The following is a 21,505-nucleotide window of genomic DNA, read 5'->3' on the forward strand; positions in this document are numbered from 1 at the left end:
TTTTTTTTTTTTTCTGAAATCTTAGTGGTCGTTCTGTATTCATGTAAAACAATGTGTTTAAAATAATTTTTGTAATTCTAAGATTCTAAAACATTTTCTGATATACAAAAACTTCATAACTAAATTTGAAGAACAAATTAATAAATTTAATTGTAATTTCCTCAATTATTATTATTAAGAGTCAATAAATTTTTATTCTTATAATCTATAACAATAAATTGTTATTTTTCACCAGGTCTATGTTTTACATATTTTCTTACAGTCATTTCTGGGATCCCATATTCTGGCAGATGATTTTCATAGAAATCATATGGAACCATTCTATAGCATCTTCCATCAGAAACACGCCCTGCACGTCCTGTTGGTAAAAAATATATTATTAAAGTAATTTGAAATATCATTTGAATTTTTATATATACTTATAGCATATTATTAATCTTTTTATAATTGTTTGTAGAAGGAATACTTTATTTCATCATATTATTTTTAATATTTTGTCTTTATTTTTGGCTCATAGTATCTTTGTCCAAAAATTACTATATCACTTTTTCCATATTACCTGTTTAAAAATTTAATATATTCATGCACCTTTTACATAGATTTCATCTACATAATATCATAATCTTACATTAATGAATAAATACGAGCAACAAAATTATTGTACTGCTATTCAAATTTGTTTTAGACATTTCTAAATTGTTAATTAATTATAAATTAATTTATTAAACTTTTCTATAAAATGTAAACACTAAGCTAAGTTAATTAATCAAATTAGTGATTTAAATTTATGTGAGAATCCAGATGTCACCAATAATACCTTAATCAAAATAATACTATCATTTTCATCAATAATACAAATTTGTTGGCAGCAACTTTTACACCTGGGAACAGCTCTTCCTACATATTCTCAGCATCAAAAGGGATGCTTTCCCGCAACCTTCTGACCTGCTGTCCCTATTTGGCCATTTTAATGACACAACTAACAACCAATTCAGCAGTCATCACCAGTTCCTCCAAGCATTAAAGTTGTCATTAGTTCTTCAACAAAAGTGGTCACAAATTCTTCAATGAGTCATTGCCAGTTCCTCAACCTATATACAGTGGTACCTTGGTTTCTGTTGACTTTGGTTAACGTTGGTTTCGGTTTTCATCAATTTTTTTCACAAAAAATTTGCCTTGGATTTCGATCCTTTGCCTCAGATATCATCAGCAAAGGAAACACCAATGCTTTAGCTCGTTATGCCAGCAATCCAGGTATTTCCCCCTGTTGGGACCAAGCCAAGCTAATTCACAAAATCTCTGACCGGCAAGTTATTAAAATTTTAGAGGTGGTGGAGATCTACAAGGCTAGCAGGAATAGAACCTGCATCAACACTGATGTCATTCCTGTTTCAATGGCTTGGAAACACTACCTAGACTCATAAAATACGTCACACACTATACATCACAGCCGTTTACAATCTTTTGAAATTTACAATGCAGCGTTGTTCTATTTATAGAACGCTTTTTTTTCCGTTGTTTTCCTGAAGAAGGCCAATAAATTTGTGGCCGAAAACGTTCAAAGTGTAAGTTTGTTTACGTTTATTTGCTGGAAAATTAGTGCTTGGGTGTATGTTCGTATCTATATATACTGTTCCAGTTTCTTGAGGAAGTTCTATTCAGTATGTACTTTTGCTGTGGAACTTTTTATTGTATCCGTTTACTATGCCATAACATTCCACTTTGTTATATATCACATCTTACTTCTGTTCATTTATGTATATGTCTTTTCTTTGTATCCCCTTTTTACATATTGTTCCTTTTTCATTTGTATCAACTCCTCGTTTTGTAACTTGCTCTGTAACTGGGTTATGTTTATGTGGCACCCAGAATGTACTGTACATGGTATGCTTTAATAAAATATATGTCTATGTCCATCCTTTGTTTCACATATTTTTATCCAAGTGGTGTTTTGTTGACATATAAAACTTAGTGAATGCTTTTTTTTCAACTTTATTTTTTCGTGATAATTTTTCTTTTTCTTTTTAGCATATTCATTAAATAATAATACTATTATGAGTTTCATTAATGCTATAAGAAGTCAACGTGTCATAAATATTCAAGCTGTTATGTAACTTTCAGTTGTAACATTTGCCAATATTTTTAAAATAAAAAAATACATAAAATGTCACATGTATTACTACTGATGATCATATGTTTATTACAAAAATTTTGATTTTCGTTTGATATCACATGAATAAAGTACATTTGTTTATAGCAGAATAAAAATTCTGATCCCAAACAAATGTTTGATATAATGTGTGATAATTTCAAAACAAAAATCATACATGCATAAATGTTATATGGCAGACATGGGCAAATGCAACTCTTTTTAAGTTACATGCGGCTCTTGCTGAAAGTGTTAATTTCTGTTTTTTATTATTGTTTTTACAATTTTATTTTTATAATTTTGTGAAAATATGTTTGTTAAAAAAATTCAATATTTGTTTTATATTATATTTATATTATATAATAAAATCGCGCACCTTACCATACTATCTACCATGACAGTACAGAACTGCAGCTTCCATGCATTTTGCAAAACCTACATTTCAGCTCCCACTGAACTCTTGCTTGCCCACTTCTGTTATATGGAGTTGTACAAAACACTATTCGTGTTGTTTTGGCTAAGTGCCAGAAACGAATAACATAACCAGAGAATGTTAAATCTGACAAAATGTCACAAATTTTGCAGTTGTAAATTTCAGTTCTAATATTTTTTTTTTTTTTCCTTTCAAATTGTCTAAAAAAGTTCATTGAAAAATATTTTATCTGAAACTAGATATATTAATAAATGTGATATTTTTTGTATGAATATAATAATAATTTGATTTATGGTAAATTTTTAAAATGACATTGCCAGAGTGACCTTGACTGACCTATATTGAAAGTTATTTGAAATATACTCCAGTTAAGTGCAATATCAAACATTCAAATGGTTAAGTCAAATCAAAGTCTTTCAATACAAAATTTATCTATGGAAATGAGCTTAAAATATCTTCTACAATTTAATTATAATAAAATACTTTTAATTAGATATATTTTGTTTTTCTAAACTTATTAATTACACTGTATCAATAACATTAAAACGAGAAGTGTTACATCATAATATTGTTATTAAACTATCATTGCATCACTTCATTTTTGAAGAATAAAATGTTATAATTTAAAAATTTAAAGAATTACACACACAATTCCTACCCTTAAAAATAACAACCTACCTTTTCTTTGTTTACAATTACTTTTTGCAGCCCATGCTAATTGTAACTGACTATAATTAGTGTCTGGATCACTCATTAAATTCTTAGTAAGACAAAAATCTATCACATATTTTATATCAGGAACAGTTATAGAACTTTCTGCTATATTTGTTGACAGAATTATCTGCAAAATGAAAACATGCTTTAAGTAATTATGTTAAGATCAAAATTTCTTTTATATACAAAAACTGACAATTAAGTTCCAGAAATTTAAATGGAATATCATGTTTCAATTAAAAGTTTAGTATTATTCAGTATAACATCTTTAAGATTATATATACTTTGCTTTTATTCAAAAAGAAATTTGGAACATTTTTTAAAAAAAATTTAATTTTATCAACACCAATTCCTTTTCACAATAGTGTTTTATACTCTCAATATATTTCAAATAATTTTCAGTGTCAATTGACTTTTTGGGAATAAAATCTAGACTTGGAAGATAAATCAAGAAAATTAATTGTAATCTAGTTCTGAAATTCCAAACTTTAACAAAAATTCTTCATTATTTTAGAATGAGGCTGCCTATTGTCTTGTAGTAAAAACTGAGTTCAAAACAGTCTTTATTTAGTAAATTCTTTTAAACAAAATAGTCTTGATAAAAAATTTCTTCAAAATTCTAATTTTTGAACTCAAAAATGCTTTGTTATAATGTTTGTTGCATTATTTAAAGTAGTGTTAGGATAAATAGAAGTGTTCACAAGGAGTGAAACTTTACTAAAATATAAAATTTTAAAAAATCTTAAATTAACCATTCCATTTTTCTTAAAACAGATAATAATTGTCTTTGTTGTTAGACCGAAATTATAATTTATTGATTTTCATAATTAAGTTTATTAATTTAAAAAGACAGCTTTCAACTTACTTTACGATAACCTGTTTGTGGTTTCTTAAACACTTGTGATTGTTCCTGTGAGGTAATGCTTGAATGTAAAGGTATTATCCACCATCTATGTAAATAATATAAATTTTAGTAATAAATGTACATAAACATTTACAAAAAGAAAAATTACATACACACACAAATTATATATATAACGTAAATTAAATTATGAGTCATGTTGCATGCTTCTAATTAAATACACTCATGAAAAAATAATCACAGAATAATTTATTATCCAAAATGCAATTTGGTCTGAAAACACAAGTTAATTTTTGATGTACTTCCATTCCATAAATAAAAAATTTGATATTATACTAATTTAGTAAATTCTAAAAAACAAAAGAAAAGAAAAAAATTAATACAAATTTTACAATAAAATATCTATATGCATAGCAATTTTACTGTATTTAAAAAAAACAACATAACCATTAATTAGTAAGAGAATAATTTTAAAAATTCAAGTACCACTACATAAATAAATGATTTAGCATTCATTGTTATTTTGATAAATAAAATTATTTTTTTTAATTTTGACTTTTTTTATATGTTAAATAATGAAAAAATTATCTTTTCTACACAAATATAAAAATTTTATACAAGTTATTTTTCTTTGTATGAAGAAAACATATCAAAAGATATCTTTCTTTAAAACTCTGCAAAAGATTAAGAAATAAAAGAAAACAAATATGAAAAAATTATGAAAATTTTAGAAATGAAAAAATAATAATATATAATTGATAGAAATCTAATTCAAAATTATATTAAAAAAAAAAAAAGTTAATACAGGAACAAAAATAATTACTTATATATTGTTTGTTCTTCTCTAAGAATGTCTCGCATTTTACCAATTTCTTCATATCCTAAAAATGTATAAGAAATTTTTAGTACTATTGGAAAAAGAATAGCAATATTTCTCAACAAAAAAAAAAAAACTATAATCAAAATGTAAAGTATTACATGTAAATGTAGTATACAAGATATGATTATAAATGTTTAAATCATTATATGTATTTGTAAACTGTTATTTCTGTTCTGGTATATGATCTTACTGCTTGATTTTCGTTTTAATTCATTTCATATAGTTGCCAAATAAAAAAATGAATTTATTGATGAAACAATAAAAAATGAGATTTGTGTAATTCATGCCAATCATAGTATCATAGCTATACACCCACCAAAGCCGAATTATCGGGCTAGAGTCTTAAGTAACTCTATAAATAAATAGAGTTATTTATTTAAATAAATAACTCTATTTAAATACATAAATAATTTTATTTATTTAAATTAATAATTAAATTAAAATTATTTATTTAAGTTTAGTAAGAGATGGCGCCTAACACCAAGCTCTAGTGCCAAATTGTCTTATTAATTATTTATTTATTATAGCCGACTCTAGCCCAATAATTCGGCTTTGGTGGGTGTATAGCTTTGTAACGGGTTAGTTGTTATTTATTTATATTTATTTACATAGTATCATATTTAACACACATTTTTTATAAAAAATCTTATCAAAAATAAACAGTTTCTCTTTAAAAAATTTGAAAGCAATCAAGAAAATGAAAAAACAGTGTTCATTCAATTATGAATAAGCATAAAATTGCTTGAGAGAACAAATCATACAGGAACACAATTAGGATGGATATACAAGCTTAGCCTGTATATCCATCTTAATTGTGTTAATGTATATAGCCTGTATATCCATCCTAATTGTGTTAATTCTTTTCTCAAGCAATTTTATGATTACTCATCATAATTACAACAAGAACAAAAGGCAATCCAGAACAAAAGCATTCACTCATTTCTAGTAATAATATATTTAAACAAAAATAATTATCATAATTTTATGCAGATTCCTCGCAGCATTACATGACTCACATTGGTGTGCATCCTGCAAAAATGCTGGAACAGAAAATGTTTTCATAGCCCACCCACAAAATACCCACACTTCCAAAGTGGCCATTATAAACATGACACTGATACGCCATTTAGAAAAGGTAACAACTCAACCATTCCAGTTCTTTTTCCTGTTTCTTTCATTTCACTTCTATCATCAGTTCATTGTAGATATAATTATAAAATAAGTGAAACAGAAAAATAAAATTTTTGAGACAGAACCTCTAACTTGGTAAGTATCAAAAATACAACTGGTAACAAACAAAAATTTTTTAATTGTTTCATTTCCACTTAATTTATCAAACAATATTAACAAATGTACAACAATAATAATAATAATAATAATACTGAAATAAACTAAAATTAAATAAAAAAAAATTTCATGTCAATAATATCTAATGACATGGTATTTATGAGAGTATCACATTCAGCTCTTATTTATCATAACAAATTGACATTATTACTAAACAGTTCTCCAAGAATTATTAGAGAGAGGGAGAAATTGCCAGACACTCAAGATACAAGTTCAAGTAGAAATGTCTAATAATATCAGTGTGGATTGATGCTCAGTAAATGAAGAGCAGAGAACTAAAAGCAAGATACGTCTTTAATAATTTCAGGGAGAATTCTGGTGGTGTGGAAGTTGGAGGTTTCAGGAATATATGTGTAGCATGCAAAGGCTTCCCCCATCTGTCCCCTGGATTTTATTAAAACACTGTATCAAGTGACTATCAGTTTATTTGATAGACATACACTGAAGTTCTTTACATCTTTTATATTTTAGGGTTTTTTTTAATTGTTTTCATATTCAGTTCATAATTTTTCTCCTTTATATAACTGCTCTTCAAATATTTTTAGCAATTTCTTAGCCTTTATGGTTTACAGGTATACCCTTTTATTGCATATTATTAGTATTTTAAGATTATTTTTATTATTTACTTTTTAATTTTATTTTAGTTTTGCTCCTTTATATTTTTTTAACTTTTTTTTTAACTCAGTTGTTACCAATATAAACATACCATTTCAGATAAATTTTATTTTTAGGGAATTTTTGCATATTCATAAACTATTAAACAAATGTAATCCATGCTATAATTTATTAATATTGTTTCGTTTTACCACATACATACAAAATAAGGACCAATGAAGAGCAAATAGCCCAAAATGCATTTCCTTTATAGATAATGAAGTCTGTATAATCATTACCTGGTGTTCCTGTATAAGTTCTCTACAGCAATTTGTGCTCACTTTCTTAGATCATTCTATCTTAAAATACATAACTGATAAATTACATAATTAACTTTGATTACCTGGCAAAAATATTAGTACCGCTCCACGACACACTTCCAAACCTTCATTTTCCTGTCTGCAAAAATGATTATAAATCATTATGTTGTTAGCAAATTTTACTAAAAAAAATTATTTTTAGAATTTTTATTAACATTTCTATGCAAAAATTGAAATAGTTAAGTTTTTTAAATCAGATTCACAAATCTGTGGTCTCATGCAGGAAACCCATAACCACCATGTGTGTTAAACTGAATAAAATGAGAATAAAGTTAATGAAACATACCTTTGTTGCATCACTGCAGATAAATACAAAATAATTACTTTTAACATTAGCATTCATTAATGTATTTATTGGTAAAATTTGGGTACTGTTAAATTATGTACATTAAAAGAACCACAATTCTTTAAAAAATGAATAGCTTACAAAAAGCAAATCTCCATGCAAAAAAATCTGTATCTAGAGGATTTGATCCCAGGATCCCGACCACTTTTTAGTCCCGAAATTTTTGGGATTAAGTTTTCCTGATCCCGAGGTTTTCGGAATTGACAATTTTAAAAAAGTTGCAAAATAGACTGTATAAAGCGAAACGCTCAGTGCGAGTGCTCTTAACAGAATTGCTTGCCTATCATTTTAATATAAAACTTCTTGTATTTTGAACTAAAATGATAGGCAAGCAGTTTCACTGGGTTACCTGTTAAATGACCAGAGCCGGTTTTAACAATTAGAGGCCCATGGGCACAAATACGGTCGAGGCCCTCTTTAAGAGTAGGCAAATTTGATGATTTAGAAAGTTTACACAAAATACTGTACTTTCAACTAGATTTCAACTAGGAAGTTGTAAATTTCATTTAAAAATAAGGTTATTGTAAACATACATATATTTTATTGTGTAAAACTAATTATTTTAATTTAATTGAAAAACACCTATGTAAAATTTTTTTCCTGGAATTTTCCAATATGTTTCATAGGTTTTTTCCGGGTTTGGTTTTCTCCGCTTGTGGCCCTCATAATTAGGCCACACTACGCTGTTGCAGTAATAGAAAAAAAATTATGTTTAAACATAGTTTTTTGGGGGGTCCTGGGCACCGACCCCAAATGCCCTTATGTAAATCCAGCCCTGCATAAAGGTTTTTTTCAATTTATGTACGTTTAAAGCAATCTCACTGATGCTTGAAAAAGAATAACTAACATGAAGACTGAGTGATTAGATTAGCTAGGTGTATACCATAAAATACATTAATTTTTGTCTAAATTTTAATTACGTTGATTTTTGTCTAAATTTTGATTTGTTGATTAAAGAGCTGATTTCTGTAAGACTTTCTTATTTTTTATTAACCCTCAACACCGAAATAATCCCGGGATCAACTAAGTATAATCCTGAAATCCCGGGATTAGAAATAAGGCCAGGATCGAATTCCCTACCTGTATCCCATAGGATGCAATTAAATTTGGATGCTTGCTCAATATCTAACTCTTCTTGATTCACTGTTGCAACTTTCAGTGTTCTTCCAGAGTTTTCTGGGAGTCTTTGCTGTAAGCCCTGCATATAAGTCATGATACTCTGCATGATACTCTGCTAATGTATGTGCACAGCTTCATATATCTAACACATCACTCAATAAGTCTCCGATCTAACTAAGAAAAACAATTTTGTCTTAGAAATTAAACTTTATTCATCAACATACTCTCCTTCAAGGGTGATACATCATTCCAATGCTCCTTTAACTTTTCAATGACTTGTCTTTGTTCTCAAAATAGGCTTCAGTTTCGGCAATCACTTCTTCATTTGAGCCAAATTTCTTTCCCTGGAGCATCTTTTTGATGTCTGCAAAAAGCCAGTAGTCGCTGGGGGCCAGATCTGGAGAGTACAGTGGGTGAGGAAGCAATTCGAAGTGTAATTCATTCAATTTAACCATTGTTTTCATCAACTTGTGACACGTGGCATTATCTTGGTGGAACAGCACATTTTTCTTTTGCATGTGAAAGCATTTTTTCTTGATTTCTACACTCAATCAATCCAATAGTGTAATGTAATATTTGCTATTGATAGTTTTACCTTTCTCAAGATAGTCTATGAACAAAATACTATGCAGGTCCCAAAATACGGATTTCATAACCTTGCCAGCTGACTTTTGAGTTTTTGGTCGCTTTGGACAACTTTCACCAACTGCTGTCCACTCAGCTGACAATCTTTTTGATTCAGGTGTGTAGTAATGGATCCATGTTTCATCCATTATCACATACTGCTGCAAGAAATTCTTTTTATCTTGCTTGAACAGCTCCAAACAACACTCTGAATTGTCAACGGGTTGTTGTTTTTGGTCCGGTGTGAGCAAACGCGCCACCCACTTCGAAAGCAACTGTAAAATTGTAAACACACTACCTTCTGATATCTTTAAAGTGTCAGCTATCTCATGCAAGTTCACTTTACGGTCTTTCAAAACTATTTTATGGACTTTTGTGTGTTTTCCAGAACAACTGCCGATTTTGGGTGACCATAGCATTCAGCATCATCGGTGTTTGTATCACCATGCTTAAATTCAGCATACCAGTCAATAATAGTTGATTTCCCTCATGCAGAGTCTCCATAATGCTTATCAAGCCACTGTTTGGCTTAAACAGTATTTTTCCCCATAAAAAAAAATGTTTAATCAACACACGAAATTCTTTTTTATCCACTGTTTTGAAAATTACAAAACTGGGGTTACTAAAACAACTGTAACCTGTAAACTAATTGTCAGAATGTCATGAAATTTTGACACATTGTTTGAAGATTGGTACCATCCAGAAATCATATGGATCTGTCAACAGTGTTGTCATATATGTGTCAGACCAGATACTTATTGAGTGGTATTATAAGGTTAGGAAATTGACTGGAGCAGAAATTGATTGCCTCCCATTGTGGGGATTCCTAGAAACATTGCTTCTAGGAATCCTTCCCATCTTCCTGATAATGTTTCCTGTAAGACTTCCCTGGCATCATGAATACAATCATTCTCCTTAGTTTTTCTTTGAAACTTTTTCTTGTAGCTTTCTGCATTTGGACAGGGTGCCTATAAATGTCTCATCTTGAAGTTCAGTGCCCTTTACATTTCCTGTATAGATACAAAATATGTTTGCTGCGACATTCTGACTACTTTGAAGGGATTTATTTCTCCACAACTTTGCACCAAGATTCTGGAATGTACACAGCAAGCTCAATGACTCCAAAATCCCTATCACAATCAAAGAATGTGTAATGTGGTGAACAAAAATTGTATTCCACAGCATCTTCATCATCTTGATGTGAACATTATAATATCAAAATGAGAGTACATTCCTGTTTTTGTTTGGTCCCCACAAGAATCAGACCATGTAACTAATTTGCAGAAATTCCTATCATCAATATCTTTGTCATCACATAATTGTTCAGATAGGATATGATATCCTCAGGACCTCTGATGGCTTAATCTTCTAATCACATATGTATGTATGATTGGTTTCTGTGATCTCTAACATAGAGATTATATATCCACAGCTGCCTGCTGTACAACACTAAACTAGTGTTCATGTGAGGAGTAGGTAATACCTGTTGAAAATCAAAAACAATTGCCAAGGTTTCATTTCCTTTGGAAACTTTATGAAAGTCATCTTTCATTAAGTTTTGGGCAGTCTCAGCTTTCCTTAAATTAAGATCATGCTCATTCTACAGTTGTTGTTTTTTTAGTCCACTGTAGAACACTGTCTGAACCTTCATTTTATATTTGTCACATATCTTATATGCATCTAAGCTAGGGTGACTGAAATTTAAGTTAAACTCTATGGTGAAAATATCATAAAATATCCTGAAAAACACTAGTTCTTCTTCTGCTGTTGTTGTGCAATCCTTGATATAAAGGCCATATACTTTGTTGATTTAATTCTGGAGACAGGTATTGTCCATTTGGGTGTCTCTGTGTGTGTAGTGACTTTTGTATCTTGTATTTTTGTTGATGAATGCTTTCACAATACCTTTTCCATTATCAGGAATCCTGTTAGAACTTTTATTATGTTTTCCATGCTATGAAGATATTTAATAAACCATCATAATTTAACTTATTTGCAGATCTTAACAGATGAATGCAGCCCTTGCTATGCATCATTTCTGCAGGGATTGTGGCTTACAAGAATCATGCATAGAAATGCAATACTGTAAACTTCAGTCTGTGTGTGTCTGATATCTGTCATTCAACTTAGGCCCCATATACACAATCAACGATTCTGCAGAACAAAGATGACTTGAAAACCATTTCACAAATGGCAAGAGCATGCAATTTAGTGAAATGTGGGTTACAAGTTTTATGCATGGAACCACAGAAATGTTCTTAGCATGTTTTGGGAAATGTAGAGAAACTAATGGAACAGAACTGCTTTATTTACTACAGTGGAACCTCACTTAACGAGCATAATTCATTCCAGAGTCTTACTCGTAATGTGAAACACTCATTAAGCGAAACAATTTTTCCCATAAAAATCAATGTAAAATATGATAATGCATTCCACACCGAAAAATGCTCAAATGTTTTATATATGACATTTATTCAAAAAAAACAATATAGGCCTACTTCCTTCCTTAACAATATACATTGTTAATGAGCGTGAATCATCACCATCTTTTCCTCTAGCGCGGAATGAACCATCCTGGAATGAGAATTAGATTTGCAGAAACAAAAAAAAAAAAAAAAAATCACAGGTAATATGTTTAACAAACACTCCAAACGATATGCCAAATTCTTGGGTTATGTAAAGGCTATAATTAAATATTAGAAATTAATTAATTTGACTAGAGGTAGGCAGTTATGTTTCCATCTCATATTAAATTTAATAAGTATAAATAGTTAATTTTTAATTCAGACATTTCTAAAATTTAATTTGGAATCAGTCATTAAATTTAATGACCCAAGAATTTGGCATATCGTTTGGCATGTTTATTATATAACGAGCTATGGTTGTCAATGTTTATAAGTAATATGTGTGAACACAAGTTTGGAAAAATATGTGATCGCAAGCGACACTAAGATGCTAGCGGAACGAGTGCTAAACACAAACTGATGGAGCATGCCACATGCGCACAATTTGGGACTTCCCCTCTTCTCTTCACTCGTTATGCAAAACATCGCTCGTTAAGCGAGGCAAATTTTACAATTTGTTTTGCTCGTTATGCAAAATACTCGCTGTGCTCGTTAAGCGAGGTTCCACTGTATTCTCAAAAATGCCATAACTAAATTTTTGCTTTTCTCTTCTCTTTAGGTAATAAAATTCATTAAATATCATTATTTAAACTGTTTCTGATAAAAATTCTCTCTCAAAATTTTATCAGTGATTTTTAAAGAGTATTCTGAAAGATAAATAATACTTAAATATAATAAATAAAACAGTTTTTGAGGGATATCTATATATAAATAAATTACAGTTAGCAGTAGAAATATTACAAGTAAGAGTTGAACTTTAAGATGTCAATGTATTTAATACAATTATTTAAATTATTATATTCAAAATTAAAATTTCTTTAATCAATCTGCTAATATTTATTTGGCATTGAAAATTCAATGCAAAATGAGTATTAGCAAATTATGCATTTATTTATAACAGTTTAATCTAAGTTGTTGTTGTTATTATTATTTAAAATGTTAAAATGCCTAAAATTAATAACATTTTAAAATTATTGTACAAAAAATTCAAAAATATTTCAAATTTAAAATCATACTCTTGTTCTTGCGTTTCAATTCTATCAAAAACTTTTATTAAATTATATGTTAGAATGTAAGATTCATTTGGTATACATGGAAAACCTGGATCCAGTTGAGGCAACTGAAAAGAAAATGTTCATTTAAAAATAAATAAATTATTTCAAAATTTTCAGCATTAAGTAAAAAATTCTATTCACAGGTCCCAAATTTCGAATATTATTTAAATAATATTCTGGTACAAATCTTGTTTTTCCAACTATATCAAATACAGGTGCTGGCATTAATTTATTTTGTACTGGTACATAGAAATATTCAGCAAACTTTGTTGTATCAAAAGTTGCAGACATGAGGATAACCTGTAAAAAAGAAAAATCATCATTTTCTTAAAACTTAGAATATTATTTAAAATGAAAAGTCATCCTATTTTATTATTGCATAATAAAAATATTATGAATTTATACATATAAACTAGAAACAAATTTAAATATAGAAATCAATACAAATTTGTTCACACTAAAACAGTGGTTCTTAACCTTGCTGGAGGTACCGAACCCCATCAGTTTCATATAAGCATTCACCGAACCCCTTTTAATTGGAAAAATAAAATATAATTTTTCAAATTCAAAACATAGATATAATAGGTGTTCTATCGGGAAATATAGGCATATTTCCCGATAGAACACGTTATGTAGCATTAGTTTTCGAAACCAATACGGTTTCTACATCACGATGACGTCAGGTGGTTGACCTCCGCTGAACCCGAGACTGACTCGCCGAACCCCAGGGGTTCGGTCGAACTCAGGTTAAGAACCACTGCACTAAAAGTAATTTTTGAATCTTCAAATATATTCTGAGCAAAGTATCCAAAACAGTAAAGAATAAATGGTTTTTATAATTGTAATAAATGGAATAAATTTATATTGAATTTGAATCCTGTGTGTGCATCTGCCCAACAATTAATTACTTCTAGATATTATTAACTCTAAAAATTATAATTGAATTAAAATTAATATATACATATATTCTATGTGATAAAATGGCCAGGACTATAATTGTAAAATAAATACACAATTAAGACTATACAAACAAGTCTTTTGATGTTCTCACACCTCAGGAAAATAACAGTCTTACGACGGAGTCGACCTTTTATTAGAGGATACTCATCCACCTCACTATGTAAAACATTACAAAACTTCCTTCCAGTGATGGCACAAATAAAAAATATAATAAACATTTCATAAAATCTAACACATTTGAAAAATTCTTTAAATTGTGTACAGTAGAGGAATAAAGTATTTTAAAAATGTGTTAGATTGGTCATTCAGTGTGATAAGCCCTTACGTAAGATAACCTTTGTAGTTATATAAATCAAATACTATAATATAAAAAAGATTAAAATGAAAACCATTTAAAGAGTTTGGTTATTTCAGCCTACCATTGTCACATTTATCATGATACTCAGATGGTACGAAATGGCACAAATTCAATGGTCAAGTAGACACAAATTTGAAAATATATCTTCAATTTTTTAAGATATCATAGTTTTTCCTAATGTTAATTTGAGAAATACTGGTCTACTGGTCTACTATTAATACAGTGGGTGTTTGGTTAATGAACATAATCTGTTCCAAGACCATGTTCACAATCCAAATTATTTGTTAACCGATTATTGATTTACCATAGATTTTTGTGGGAATTTGATTAATTTGTTCTGGAAACCCCAAAAAATAAATAAGAAATTATATACTTTCTTACTATGTTTATTTACACGTAATAACAAACTAAAAGCAATCTCTCCAGCATTGTGACAATGTCACAATAAATAATCACTCGTTAGAAAATTAGTTTGGTTTATTTGGTTATAGCAACACAACACCTGAGTAATCTGCCAAGAAGGATACATCCCAGAAAAACTTTTATGTAATGCTGGTCCCAATACAAGTGTTACTAACACAAAAAAAAAAAACCCAGAAAACTCCACATGACCAGTCCATTGGCCATGCGCAAACCCATAACCAATTACCAGTGTTCAGTGGTTTTATCCACTCAGTTACCGGAGAGTTATAGGGCTGCAATTTGAAATAAACCAGCAACAAGTTGCTCAATTTTCCTGGAAAAATTTAAAATTTTTGGGGCGCCATCTATTATCATATTTTATTTTAAAAACTCTTTATATTTTTAATTATTATAAAATGGCAAAAAGCTTAATTTTCAGGGTAGGGATAAATTTTATAAAAAATTGTAAATGCTAATAATGAGTAAAATCATCATTAAGTCCAAGCCTACTGGAGATACTCAGGACTCCCTTTATCTCCCCACTCACTTGACCTTTAACAACCAAAATTCAATGGCATCAATTCACCTAATAAACAAAACTCCCTGCAAAATTTCAGAAATTTTCAACAAAAAGCACAAGTTATTAAGCTTCAAACAGGGTGAACAAAATTGTGTCCCCAAAACATCCATCTCTCTCTCTCTGCATGCCATATCAGAAATCCTCACATTGGTGAACACCTGGCATAGGTTAGTAAGGCACTGGGAGAAGTTACAACCAGTGGTTCCCCATTGCCTTCTCTGGTGCGCGATGTTACGTGAGGGGAAATGCCTTCCAGGAGGTCTTGTAAGAAAAACTGGCCCTATTCAGGTGTTACAAACATGGAGAAAACCAGGAAAACTCCATGTGGCCAGCCTGTCCAAGCGCGGCGTGAACCCGCAACCAAACTTCCAGTGTTTAGCGATAGAACCACTCAGCCACTAATGGGCACAAAATGTCCATACATACAGAAATTAGCATTAAAGTTTTTTTTTTCATTTCTAAACATTTCAAGATGTTTTAAGTGTAAAAATGTAGAAATCTGGGAGGTCATTTTTTGCTGGATTGTCATACTTTTCCTTTGCAATAACAGACAGGAAAGTAAAAATTGTAGACCTATAAATTTCCACTGTCTGTCTATCCTTCCATAATCTCAAGAATGGAGTTAGATAGAGATGAAAGTTGAGACCAGATATGGAAATTGAAAAAAGACCAGATTACCTATATATGAACTTTCGATTTGTACCACAAGTCACATTATTTCAATAAAAAAATTTTCCCCTGAACAGAGTTAAATACATAATTGGCATGCCTATTGCTAACAGGAAAAGTATAATGTACTGTATAGGGGCAAAACACTCCACACAGGCAAGTGCTATGTGCTACCTGTCGCAGCAATGGCATAATGGAGCATCTATTTCCTGCTATATCATTATTGTAGTAATTTCAGTGATATAATATATATTTTTAAAAAATTATATCTTTTTTTGTAAGAAAATATTTAGTTTTCTATTTTCTTAAATTTTTGCCAATAGATGGAACTACATGTAAAACCAGCAAATGAAATGTAGGAAGAAATTAACTGTAGAAAGCCAATCAATAATTTGGGGTGGAATGTATGACATTATCTAATGTAAGTTAGAAGTATGTGAATGTAACTGCTGAGTTTTGTAGCAATTGGTCAAATGTCCTAAGAGTGTATAGTGAACAAACAAATATCCTCATTTATATATATATATAACATTTTTTTTATTAAGTAAACAAATATATGTTATATATATTCATTTAATTAAAAAAAATTAATACTATTTTGTAAATTAATAAATTCTTAAAACTTCAAATTAACATAAAATTCTTATTAGTTGAACAAATTAATAATTATTTTGTAAACATTTTAATATCCAGCTGTTCAAACTTTTTAAACAAGCCATTTCAATAACAGCTTGTTCAAAAAGTATCCAAACTGATGTCCATACAAGCAGTATACTGGATTTAGTGAAGTATGATATTAGTCATTTTTAAAGTAGGTTCCTCCTGCAGTGATACACAGTCCAACAATCCTGCATTACTGAAAACATTTGAGAAAGTCTTACTCTATTTCGGGGATGTCTGTCAGTGTTTTCTTTGAATTCCATTTAATGTAAAATTTGCAGCCTTTGAAAATGTTCTTCAATCTCAGCAATAGGAAAATTCTGGTAAGACCAAGTCTGAAAATATGGAGGGTGTGGTAGCAGCACTTTTCCATAGTTTGCCATAAATTGATACATGGGTAATGCCATGTGAGCAGAGGCACTGTTGTTGTGTAGCACCTACTCATCACTTTTCCATTTATCTGATTGTTTTTTCCAGATGGCCTCTTACAAATATCTTAGAACCTCAAAGTACAACTCTCTTATAATTGTTTACCCTGATAGAACATACTCATAGTGGATAATGTTTTCATAGTCAAAGAAAACAGATACGTCACCTTTGTTTTGCTATGCAACTGGCATGCCTTCTTTAGTCACAGTGACAAAGTTTTCCTTCATTCTAAGGATTGCAATTTTATCTATCATATCCATACACCCATAAATCCTCATCTGTGACAAGTTGTTTTAAGAACAAATCATCATCACATGAACATTCAAATGAAATCAGAGGCAAACAAAACCTGGCAGTCTTTATGTTACTTCATTGTTAGCAAGCAAGAAACTTTTCAAAGACAGGAATCATATTCAAATTTTTAGTTAATGCAGTAACGATAACTCACTAAAATTTGGACCTCTTCAGCAATCCTGCACAGTCAATCAGCAATCACTTTAAACAAAAGTTCTGACCTTGTCAATCATTTCTGCATTCTGTCCAGAACATGGGTCACTTTTGATACATCCTCTTTCCTTTTTAAAGCAACTGAACAACTCAAAAGCTTGCTAATGGCCAATGATATCATTTCTGCAGGCTACTTGCAATAATTCAAACACTTCCTTAGCAGTTTTACCAATTTTAAAGTAGAACTTGATGCACACACATTGTTTTGTACTCTGACATCTCAAAGCCACAAGACAAACTTTCACAACCTCTCAACCTACTAGACGATACATGTTTTTAAGTGCCACATGAGTTGCTAAAATTTTTGGAAACAGGTCTTGTGCAGTTGAACCAGCTAATATGCTACTGCCTTTGCACTACAGAACCAGTCTGGATACTTTTTGAAAAACCACTTAAACAGAGATAATTATATTAGTTTAACAAAACAATTTTGTACTTTATTAGAAATATTTTAAAAATATGAGCTTTCTCTAATTTTTCAACTTGAAGAAATTTATATTCAGAGAATTAAACATTCAGCATCTACATTGAAGTCCTCAAACTTTTTAGACTCCAACGATTCCTCAACCTTTTACCAACCCCTTCTTTTTTTTGCTAATAGAGTTAATGATAAAGTAAATCTGGTGAGCCAATATAAACCCACACATTGTTTCCATAGAAAAGATCTACTTAGAGTACAAATTTACAACATCCCAAAACTGTCATTTACATAACCCACTGGACTAATAATTTTTAAAGAACTGTTTTCAATAAACTAAATCAATCCCCAAAAATGCCTTATTAACCCAGGGTAGATATTGACCACTTTGGAAACCTCTGATCTAGATAAAAACAACAGAAAATTGTGGTTTAAATCATTCATAAAGTTATTACTATTTTCTCCAACAAACCAATTAAGTTTAAGTAATGTTAACAGATAAAATCAGTAAAAATTTACTTAAAGAAAAAATTTCTAGAAATGAAAATAAATATTTTACGACATTTTAAATTTTTTTAGCTAAGATAAATTTTTGTATAAATTAAATTAATAATTCTTTCATGTTGATATTGATTAAAATGATAGAATTGTAATAAATAAATTTCAGTATAGCAAATATTTTATTTTGAATTTTTAAAATTTTTTACTGTATTTAAATTTATGAAATAAAAATATTGACACATTAACTGCCACCTGTAATATGATATTTTGTGTTTTATCAGGCTAACTATAATATGATATTTTCCATTTTTTCAGGCCACAATGAGAAAATTTGATATTTAATATTATGATATACGTAGAAGGGTCATTATATAACAGTCAGTAGAGTGAAGATTAAAAAAAATATATCAACGATGATGGGCTGTCGTATGGCCTCAAACTAGAGACTATAAGATCACAGAATATTTAATATTTAATATTAATTACTTTATATGTAACAAAAAAGAATAATTAAACTAGTTATTGATATTTTTTCCTTTTTTTAACTATTCACTATTAAAAAAACACTATCAGATATAAAATAGCTTTTTATTTAAAAAAAATGACGACCGCCGGACCACTTCATGAGGCCATACGATGGCTGGCGGTCAGACCAAATTTATACATATTATTTACTTTATATGTAATAAAAGAGAATAATTAAATTAGTTTTCGATATCTTTTCTTTGTTTTAAGTATTCACTATTAAAAAAAACACTCTCAGATAAAGTGGTTCGAATGCCAACTGTCGAACCACCCCAGAAACCAACTTCATAGATGTCCGCAAGAGGCCACTACTAGGATGTAAAACAACGTCTTATGAAGCCAGGATAATTTAACCTTGAGTGAAACTACATCGGTTATAGCAATGTCAGGCAATGGTCAGCAGTCGGATGGCAGTTAACACATTAAATCAGTAACTAATAACTAAGGTTTCATTTGTTGATTTTTTGACACGAGCCATTTTGGTCATGCTGTATGAAAAATAATAACAACTTGCCCAGAAAATAAGGCATCTGTGGAGGATGAATAGGGTGCTTATTGTACTGTACATGTCGTTCTCTCCTCTACAGGTGTCATACCACACACACTAAACAAAAGCATGAGAACATTCATTACAGTTGAATAGAAACACATACATCACACTACAGAAGACCACTATATTGAATACATGTCATATTGTTAGGAAATTCCTGAATACAGACACACATACTGACACACTAATTCTTGTCTTGTTTTGGTTGCTATGCCTTGACTCTGGTCTGGCATAGTACACAGCAAGTGGTGTCAACCAAGTCTAACCCACTAAATCCAACATAATAATAATAAATTATTCATCTTTCAGCCACTACTTAAAAGTTTAAAAAAGTGAAATAAACTCCAATCTCTTTATAAAAAAAGTTCAATAATCATACAGGTTGGTTGCTTTTGAAGGATATTAAATAAATCCTTAAAATCAAAACATGAAAAGTGAAATTTTTGTGAGAAGTCAGCTGTCAGAATATTGCAAAATTGCTGATTTTCTGCAAATGTTGAGAGATCGTGCAACATGCTAAGATCTGTAGTCATCAAGATATTCAATTGTCAAGAGGATACTTTAGTTGTAAACCTGTGCCTTTATAGTATTTTCACATAAACAAACTGTCTATCAGAAGCATTTTATCATAATAAAACAATTTAATAAAATTCAGATAAGAGAGAAAATTATTATGATATTAGTTCAAATAAGCATTACATTTTTAATAGAAAAGAGTTTTTGTAAATTATTGATACTCTTGTCAGTGTGTGTGTACATGTACACTTAAATAACTTTTAAAACATTTTCTAGTATTCACTGATCAGCCAGTATTATCTTAAAATAGAAAATATATTTGCCAAGAATATAAAGTTTTCAATTGAAAAGACACAACTTAAGATTTAAAAAATTAATTTTATAAAAAAAAAATCTGATTACTTTGTATGGAGGTAAGAATTATATATATGAACATTTCATAAATTAAAAATTTAATATGTTTTGATTTACTAATTTGAAAAATATGTTATAAATATTTTCATTTGTGAAGTAATTTTGCAATATGTTTAAAAGTTCAAAATTTTTTAAAATTTATCAATTTCAACACATCTGAAAAAGATTATGCAGAAATTACGTGGAAAAAAATAAGAGAAAATGAATAACATATATCATTGTTAATTTAAATATATGAATACTACACTTTAATTAATAATACTAAATCACACAATATTACAATCTAGACATTACACACAAATTTGACTAACAAAAGTTTGTGTGGAAAATAACAAATTAATATATTTATCATACAAAATACATAGTTCATTTTTGAAAATTACTTTAAACAAGTGATTCATGCCACAATCCTTACAATTATAAATAAATTATAATAATAATTAACTTATTATATTACTTATTATAATATTTAAAATTTATATTTGGAAAAATATAACTTTTCTGTATTTATGAAATATTTTTAAAAAATCATGTTTTGTATTTATAGGCATGCATGCAAAATTTATATATTTATATACAATGTCTTGACTTACTTTAACTCCTCTTGAATTTGTCCTCAATAATCTTCTCACTAATAATAATAAAAAATCAGTATCTTTATCTCTTTCATGAACCTAAATAAAAATACATGTTATTTAATTGGATAAAATTGAAACTTTAAAATTATTAATTAAAACACCAGCTTTAACCTCATCAATAATAACATGAGTATACATGTCCATTCTCTGTTCATTAGCTAATTTTTGTAATAACACTCCAGTTGTTACATATGTTAATCTGGTGTCTTCTGACTTAACACTATCTAAGGAGATCTGAAAGTTTATTATTA

The 21,505-nt window shown here is 29.3% G+C and overlaps 1 protein-coding gene across 1 annotated transcript in view; it reads right to left on the reverse strand.

Annotated features, from left to right (window-relative positions):
- spn-E (spindle E) overlaps positions 1-21,505 on the reverse strand; it is a 141,360-nt gene that overhangs the window by 93,727 nt on the left and 26,128 nt on the right. Inside the window, exons 5-13 of the mRNA XM_067280367.1 lie at positions 21,366-21,488; positions 21,210-21,290; positions 13,269-13,427; positions 13,089-13,192; positions 7,383-7,438; positions 4,982-5,039; positions 4,162-4,246; positions 3,261-3,423; positions 261-358 (exon numbers count right to left, since the gene is read on the reverse strand). Coding sequence (XP_067136468.1) covers positions 261-358; positions 3,261-3,423; positions 4,162-4,246; positions 4,982-5,039; positions 7,383-7,438; positions 13,089-13,192; positions 13,269-13,427; positions 21,210-21,290; positions 21,366-21,488 — 927 coding nt within the window. The remainder of the gene's footprint in view (positions 1-260; positions 359-3,260; positions 3,424-4,161; positions 4,247-4,981; positions 5,040-7,382; positions 7,439-13,088; positions 13,193-13,268; positions 13,428-21,209; positions 21,291-21,365; positions 21,489-21,505) is intronic.

This window comes from Centruroides vittatus, unplaced genomic scaffold, assembly GCF_030686945.1.
Source record: "Centruroides vittatus isolate TY-2023 unplaced genomic scaffold, ASM3068694v2 contig_883, whole genome shotgun sequence".
Classification (NCBI taxonomy): Eukaryota; Metazoa; Arthropoda; class Arachnida; order Scorpiones; family Buthidae; genus Centruroides; species Centruroides vittatus.